At 38.4% G+C, this 8420-nt stretch overlaps 1 protein-coding gene across 1 annotated transcript; it reads right to left on the reverse strand.

Moving 5' to 3' along the window:
- Positions 1-220: 220 nt before the first annotated feature.
- Positions 221-2364, reverse strand: LOC122087666 (isoflavone reductase homolog). Its single transcript, XM_042656863.1, has 4 exons — positions 1942-2364; positions 1470-1710; positions 692-895; positions 221-608 (listed from the first exon to the last, which is right to left on the reverse strand). The coding sequence occupies exons 1-4, from the start codon at positions 2272-2274 to the stop codon at positions 445-447; spliced, it is 942 nt and encodes a 313-aa protein (XP_042512797.1). The 5' UTR covers positions 2275-2364; the 3' UTR covers positions 221-444.
- Between the last annotated feature and the right edge of the window lie 6056 nt (positions 2365-8420).

Below are 8420 nucleotides of genomic sequence, written 5' to 3' on the forward strand. Positions count from 1 at the left end.
GGGACATGGTGAAGGGTGACCTAACCGTATGCTTCATTTCTACAAAATATCAAGTTGCTGATATATTTACGAAGCCTCTTTTACACCTTGGTTTTGCAACAATGACGTTCAATCTCAAGGTGACTTCATCTCCCTTAAAACTGTGGAGGTGTACAAGGGAATCTCTATCGCCAACTACCATAATCGCTAAGCACCAAACTTAGAATCTTTACCCAAAAAATTAAAAATAAAAACCAAACCTAGAATTGCATTTCTAAATGAAATTTTCAAAAATTGGAGCATAAGTATAGGACCACAATAATTGTGCATTGGGTGGGATATTGGTAATTTTCATCATCAGTTTATAGATGATTTCAGAGATGCATGTTCAGGGAATTTCTAATACTCATCTAACTCCCGGGCTTAATTTTCCCAAGGAGTATCTTTTACATCTTTGTTATTTTTCTAGAGAAAACGTTTCAGGTATTCATCTACTCGGGTGTACTTGACCTCTGGATATAACTTCGAAGCCTCTTCTTCCCCTTCTCCAATCTCAAAATTTGCTAGGCAGCCTTCATAGAAAATGTGGTAGAAATGCCCAATCCCAACTTGGGCAGCATAATCCATACCTGGAACGTAACAAAGCAAACAATTTAACATTTAAACAAGAAGAAGAAGCAAAACAAGAAAAACAAAGAGATCAAGAAGACACCTTTCATGGAAGCAAGGAAGTCTTGTGATGATATGGTGGTTTTCTCTAATTGCTTCCCAATTAGTTTCTCCCAAATTCCAACCAACTCCCTCTGGGTAAGGATGTTTTCCGGTGGCCTGAGGTAAACTGTTTTATTTAAAGTACGTGGATCGTCTATAGTTTTGATGGTGTATGCTGCGATGTCATCCTCGTTCAAGAAAATTGCTGCAACCAATAATTACAAAAGAAATTTATAAAATAAAGAATGAACAAATAAGAACAAACTTGGGCATTGCCTATATCCATGATAATTTGTGAAAAACTCAGTTGAGGTGGCATGGACATGTGCAGTAGTCATCGAATGTCCTAGTTCGAATGAGTGATTTACTTCCAATTGATGAGGCTAAAAGAGCTAGAGTTGAGCCTAAAATAAATATAGAAGAGGTAAGGAAGGACATATATAGCTTAGTATTGGAATCTTATATGCCTTTCAATAGAGTGGACTAGAGGAATATTATGGTCTATGTAGCCAACCCACTTAGTTAGGATAACGCGAAGTATTGATATTGATTACATTTTCAGTGCATATAGTGAAACAAATGATGAAAAAATCTGGGCCAGTTAAGGGTCAAGTAAGGCTGGGTTGGTTGAGATATCCCACCTCAACCTCAAAGGTCGATTTAGCTTTGCCTGAAGAGATCACGGGGTTCGGTTAGGGTTTTAAGAAATCGATCATGTTTCATCCAAGGTAATAATATAAAAATCCCTTTTTGACTTTGACAATCAATGTCATTTTTACCTTTCACATTACCATTACCATATATGGTTACTTTTTCCATTGGAGGTGTGAGCCTTTCCATCTGGGACAAGTTCCCAACGAAGTAACCAGCAAAGCAGTTGGCTGAGACATAAGTGAAGGGGATGCTGGCTCCTTCAATTGCTTTCCTTACAGTCATCTTCTCATCAAAAGTCACCCTACCAGGTTCAAGTGCATGCCCCATCCGTGCCAGGTCGATGCCAAACTCCGACGGCAAGAATCGCTGCAAAAATTCACAAACACTAGTTTGTTTGTTCGTTTTGCTTTGCTTTTTTTTTTTTTTTGTAGGGATGGAAACAGGTAACAGCCAGGAGATCCGAACTTGAGACCTCCTAGTGAGCATGAAAATCTTGCACGCCACAGCTCACCAACTGCACTGGACAGTTGTGAAACTTGTTTATCACCCTTAGATTGGTGAAAACGAATTAAAGAAGCTAAAGATGATCATGTATACCTTGACATTTCCAGCTTCTTTGATCGCATCAATAAGCTTTAGTTGGTAAAGAATATTATGACTTCTAAAATGAACACCGGAGATGGCACATATAACAACATCAACTTGTTTCACGGCATCGACGAGACTCCGGTGATCGGAAAAAGAGGCTTCAATAAGCTTGGCTCCGAGCTCCTTGAATGTCATGAGCATCTGAAGTTTGTCGATGTCTAAGCCGATCTCCAGGCGTTGTAGGACATAGGTGGGGTGACCTTGTGCTAAACTTGCCTTAACAATCCTCTTGCCTAGGTACCCTGTTCCACCAACCACAAGGACCTTGCTTTTTAGAGCCATAATATCCTTAACTTTGATCTCTCTTCTACCTGTGATAGACACACGGAGGCTCTCCCTCTCTCTCTCTCTCTCTCTCTCTTATCTTCTTCTTATGTCCTTATATAATGTTTGTGGTGCGTCGGTGCATGTATTGGCAATTTGGCACCAATAGGTTGGTGAATTTGAGTTTAGCGGATCTCTTACGTTGCTTCATTAGATTATTTTCTTTACCTACTATTTGAAAATGGATTACCCAAGAGTAGTGCAGTTGGGGGGCAATGAACTTTGCATGAGTCATAAATTTGGATGTCCTAAGTTCGACTTTTACTATGCACACCTTGGGCCACTCTCACGGGGTCAATATGAGCCGGTGGGACGAGTTAGGTCGAAGGCCTAGAATGGGTTACTTAAGTCGAACTTTTAGGTGATCAGTGCCCGTTTGGGAAGGATAGATAGATATATGGGTTTTGTTAAACGAGGCTAAAATTGAACTGAACTAGTTTACCATACAGGAAAAAGTTTGATAGGTTTCTTTTATATTCTTGGTTTGATTTTTTAAACATGCTTTGATCATGATTTTTGTCATATTAAAGCCATATATTGAATTTTATACATAGATATATAGGTTACCTACCACTCTACCTTTGAAGCTAAAACTAAATTTAATCACAAGATACCTGTCCGCACCGTTTACTAAACAGTCACGATTTCAGAAAGTGGAACCGTTTAGTAAATGGTGTGGTTATGATTTTAGTCCAATATATGTGAACCGAATCGATGTGAACCGAATCGATCCGCACCATTTAAACCAAAACCGAACCGATTAACACCCCTTACTAGACCCGTCATGTCACTCCAAATTTTGTGCATCTCTCATCCTTCCTTGACTATCTTGTGAAGTCCGATCAAAAGTCTCTGTGCAGCCGTGCGCTTCAATACCCTCTCCTGTCATTACATAATTAACAAAGGAAAAAAAGTGTTTTCCTTTAGAGAAGAGAGCAATAGCCCAGCCGGACATATTTATAGATTCATTATGCACAATAGTGACAATGAGCACATTATCATGAAAATAAGGTATATGAATGCCCATAGCAACATTAAGTTCCAATTCCTTCACTTGAACATCATTTGTCATAGACCTATTTGATTTAATTTGCTGCTTAGAAATTTACCTGGGTCAAAATAGAACCCGGTTTTGGGGATTTTAAACCCATCGTATTCGCATTCTTATGCATCCACAAGAAATAGCATGTCATGATAAAAATGTTAAAAAAAGTTTCAAATCCTTCCACCCAAGATTACAAGAATTAAAGAAATACATTATTAAGCATTCCCTCTGTCTATTATTGCTCTACCATTTTCCAAACAGACAGGGTTAGATGCAACTACTCTTCTTTGCGTAGTAGTTTTTTATTTTGTGATCTTCTCTAGTGTGGATGCAAATTCCAATTTCATTTTGACACCTTAAGTTACACGTCCGAATTAGGTCATATGTTCTTTTCCAGCCCACGCATAATCCGTGGGTATCTCAAACGTCAGCGTCGCCCATTTTTTTTTTCACTTCCTTTCCCATTTTCTTTGTTTGTTTGTTAAAATTCCACCGACAATCAATAAACAAAAATCCATGTCTGCTACAGACCTCAACCTCTTTCCTATTAAGTCCAAAAACAAATCTCTCTTTCTCTCTCAATGGAATAGTGGATTCGCTTTTGGCAAACGTGAGCATTTCTCAATGTTCACTATCTGGAAATTTTGAGTTTATGGGTATTTTCTGGGATTCAGATCCTCCCTCAGCGTAAACCATTTGGGTCGATCTATAGTTATCTGAATGACCATCATGTGGTGAGGTGATGATCTAATATTTTGAAAGAAGTATGAAGAATAAGATGTTGAGAGAGACACGGAGAACGAAGCACTAAGAACCATTGGATTATCGCCTAGACGTGTGGTACTCTTCTAAGTAACTGTGGGCAAGACCGGGTCGATGAGCACTTAAGAGAGAAGCCAAATCTTATTTATTGGGTTTGTTTAAGGTGAACGGATCAGGTTCACATATGAGAATGTTCTCGTACAGTCTTGATCCGTGAATATAGAATCTATTAAATGAAAAGAGAAAATTGATTCTAAATCCACGGACCAGAGTCGTTCTTGTACATTCTCATACGTGAACCTGATCGCCTTTCCTGTTTAAGTAGATAGACACATAGATTTAGGTATCGGTAACAATATCTGATATTGATCTCGATTGGAACAGATTGAATTAGTGCATATCCTTCACTTTTACTTTTACTTTTTGAAAAAATACATTTTTTTGTTGTTTTACCCATAAAATAATACAGATAATCGATTTGAATCGATCAGATATCAGATATCAATCTCTGTCGATATCAATACAATACCGATACTCGAAACAGTGGGTGGATGTGAACCCACAAGTGATTCACCAATATCCACATCACCTTTGTCTTTTTAGAGCCATAATATCCTTAACTTTGATCTCTCTTCTACCTGTGATAGACACGCGGAGGCTATCTCTATCTCTCTCTCTTATCTTCTTCTTGTGTCCTTACATAATGTTTGTGGTGCGTCGGTGCATGTATTGGCAATTTAGCATCAATAGGTTGGTGAATTTGAGTTTAGCGGATCTCTTACGTTGCTTCATTAAATTATTTTCTTTACCCACTATTTGAAAATGGATTATCCAAGGGTAATGCAGTTGGTGAGCAATGAACTTTGCACGGGTCATAAATTTGGATGTCCTAAGTTTGAATTTTACTATGCACACCTTGGGCCACTCTCACGGGGTCAATATGAGCCCGTGGGATGAGTCCGGTCGAAGGCCTGGAATGGGTTACTTAACTTGAACTTTTAGGTGATCAGAGCCCGTTTGGGAATGATAGATAGATATATGGGCTTTGTTAAACTAGGCTAAAATTGAACTGACCTAGTTTACTATACAGGAAAAAGTTTGTTAGGTTTCTTTTATATTCTTGGTTTGATTTTTTAAACATGCTTTGATCATGATTTTTGTTATATTAAAGCCATATATTGAATTTTATACATAGATATATAGGTTACCTACCACTCTACCTTTTGAAGCTAAGACTAAATTTAAGCTCCAAGCATACCTGTCCAGGCTAGCTGTACTACATTGTTTAGCTACCTCTTTCCCCAGATCTAAAATGTCTTCCTTTCACACTTAGCTGCTGAAACATTTTGTCCTTTCCCTATATAATTTAATTGAGGAGATGGTTTTTTTCCAACCACGGAACATGAATGTCTTTTCAGTTGGGAGAGGAGAGAAAGAGACATGGAGTTAAGCACTGACGTAGGCCTCACTTTCAGTCTGATTTTTTTTTTTTCTTTTGTAATTTAATTCAATTGCCATAATGAGAATTATTAAAGATTATAAAATAAGATATAAACTATAATTGTGCCTGTGCTTGTAGTTTACAGGAATCGGAAAAAAAAAGTCAAGTTCTCCTGCTGACATTGCTTGTGGATTTGGAATTGGATTGACTGAATCAGGCGATTTTTATTGGTATCGACAAGAGATCAATACTAATTCCTGGCCGATCTTGATCTCATTCTGATTATTAAAACTGTGCATGATGAAGGATGATGGTTGCTAATATGTACTATAAACACGCCATCATGTTGCATCGTTATTGGTAGGCTTACATATAACATGGGGAAGTGCTTCATGTAAGAGAGTGGTTTCTAAGCTAATTGAAAGCCAATGAGAGAACATGAGAAAGTATTCACAAAAGAGTCACTTTCCTTTTCATGAGGGGTGGGTCAGTCATTTTGCCCCCATGTGTCTAGGGCAAGGGCTCCTCTCTCAGAAAAAAAAAAAAAAAAAAATCCCATATAACATAGAACCTGGTTGGCAAGCAAGGACAGAGCTCAGAGCAATGATAAGTAAGATTGCTCCATTACGATCTGGTGGTCGTGGATTCATAGTTTTTCCACAAAGTGGAAGTAAGACTGCGACTGTGGTCATAATGACCCTTCCGTGGGTTGCTCCGATGGTTAGGGCGAATTGGGGATTGTGTGGATAGGCGTATAGTCTCAGGTTTGATTTTTCATCCATACATCTGCAATTTAAGGGGAGAACGTGACGGTGGGTTACTGCGCTAGTCTCCTCGAGGATTAGTCAAGGTGCGCGTAAGCTGGCCCGGACACCTTGGTTAACAAAAAAAAAAAAAAATCTAATGTCAAATAATATTTTGACAAAAAATCACACGCCTCAATGTCAAATATATAAGTGATAAAAAGACTATTATACTCCCTAGTGAGATGCTTATGCCCCTACCTTCTAACACAATACAATTAGCAATCTCCAACCTTAATATTTTATAGCTTTCTGTTATTCAAAGTTATGATTTTATATTAAGAACAAAATTTTCCTTCATCTTCATTTGTGGCTGAATGATGAAATATTCAGTTGTGACCCCATCATTTCACCTCTCTCCCCCGTTATTCAAAGTTACGGTTTTATATTAAGAACAAACTTTTCCTTCATCTTCATTTGTGGCTGAATGATGAAAGATTCGGTTGTGACCACCGTTTGAATCCGGTGGTTATGTGATGGAGAGGGGATTTTGGGTGACAGCTAGGGCCCACCATGATAATTGACTTTCAAAATAATAATTATTTTTTGTGAGCTCTGAAAAACGACTATTTATTTGGCCAGATATAATAATAATAATAATAATAATAATAATAATAATAATAATAATAATAATAATAATAGGGGAGAGAGATAGGTATGTTAGCGCAATAACTAGGAATCAAGAATGCTAACAAAATTTTGATCGTAGGATTTGATCAACTTGATTTAAACCGTTGGATGAAGAGAAGATTCTAATCCACTGTTGCTACACCTTTCTTCTCAATTTTTCTCTCTCTTTTCTCTCTCTCTCAGTCGGAAAAACCATTCCTTTTTGTCTGTTTTTTCAAGAAGGCCTAGCTGCTTTTGCATCGTAGAGTTAAAAGAACATCCTTGACATATTGGTGCACTCCGGCCCTAACTGGCTTCCCTACATTGAATTTGGAAGTGAGAAAGTCTAAGCTTTCTTCTTCTTAGACTTGGGGGCGCCAGCAGCAGCGGCCGCGGTTGCGAGGGATGGGAAATCGCCAGAGATAGTGAGGAAGAAGAAGAGTGATAGTACAGCGTCAGGGCTGGGTAAGTTATGTATGACAACAAGTACCCAATGGTATTGATGCAATCTATCTAATCCAACGATCTACATTCGTTAGCATGCCTGATACTTGAGAATCCCACTAGCATTTCTGTTATTGTCTCTAATAATAAATATAATATCCTCATGTCAATTCAATCTTCATGAAGCATGACTTGGTGTGCGCACAATTTAATTGACCTATAATAATAATAAGAGAAAATTGCATTGCCACCCCCTGAACTTCGGTCCTTATTCAACGCCACCCCGTGAACTTTTCAAAACCTCAAAACCACCCCCTAAAAATTCAAAAAATTCCAAATCGGTCTCTGCCATTAACCGACCGTGATAAATGAATGAAAATCAATTAGTTTTTTTATAATATACCCAAAATACCCCCACCTATTGTGAGAGGACAATATTGCCCTCTCTTTTATTTCCATCTTCTAAACCCATCTCCCTCTCATCTCACTCCTCTCACTCACTCGGCCGGACAAGAAGAAGAAGACGACGACGACAGTACGCCACCCCCTCCAACTCGATTCTCTTCCCTCCGGCGTGCGATTCTCTTCCCTCCGACGTGCGATTCTCTCCCCTCCGGCATCCGAGCCTCTCTCCCAAGGTATGTAGGGTTCGGCTTCTTCTTCTTCTTGGGCATTTAGGGTTCTTCTTCCTTGGTTAATCTAGGGTTTATATCCTATGGAATACTGGAGATGGGGATTTTTCTTTAATTTTTCATCTCGGATTGATTAAGTAGTGTAATAGCATCTGGAAGATGCAATTTTCTCTTATAAATGTATACATTTTATTTTTTTTAAACGTTCATCCGGCCAGATTGTTCATTTCATTCTGAATGGCCTTGCGGCAAACACCAAAAATCCTATTTCCTGAATATATTCAGCATAGTGTGGTCAATTTGCTATATGGGAAAGCATAGATTATTTCACTGCGTGGAAGAGGAAAGAGTTCCCAATCTTCTAAAGC

This window comes from Macadamia integrifolia, chromosome 8 (genome assembly GCF_013358625.1).
Source record: "Macadamia integrifolia cultivar HAES 741 chromosome 8, SCU_Mint_v3, whole genome shotgun sequence".
NCBI lineage: Eukaryota > Viridiplantae > Streptophyta > Magnoliopsida > Proteales > Proteaceae > Macadamia > Macadamia integrifolia.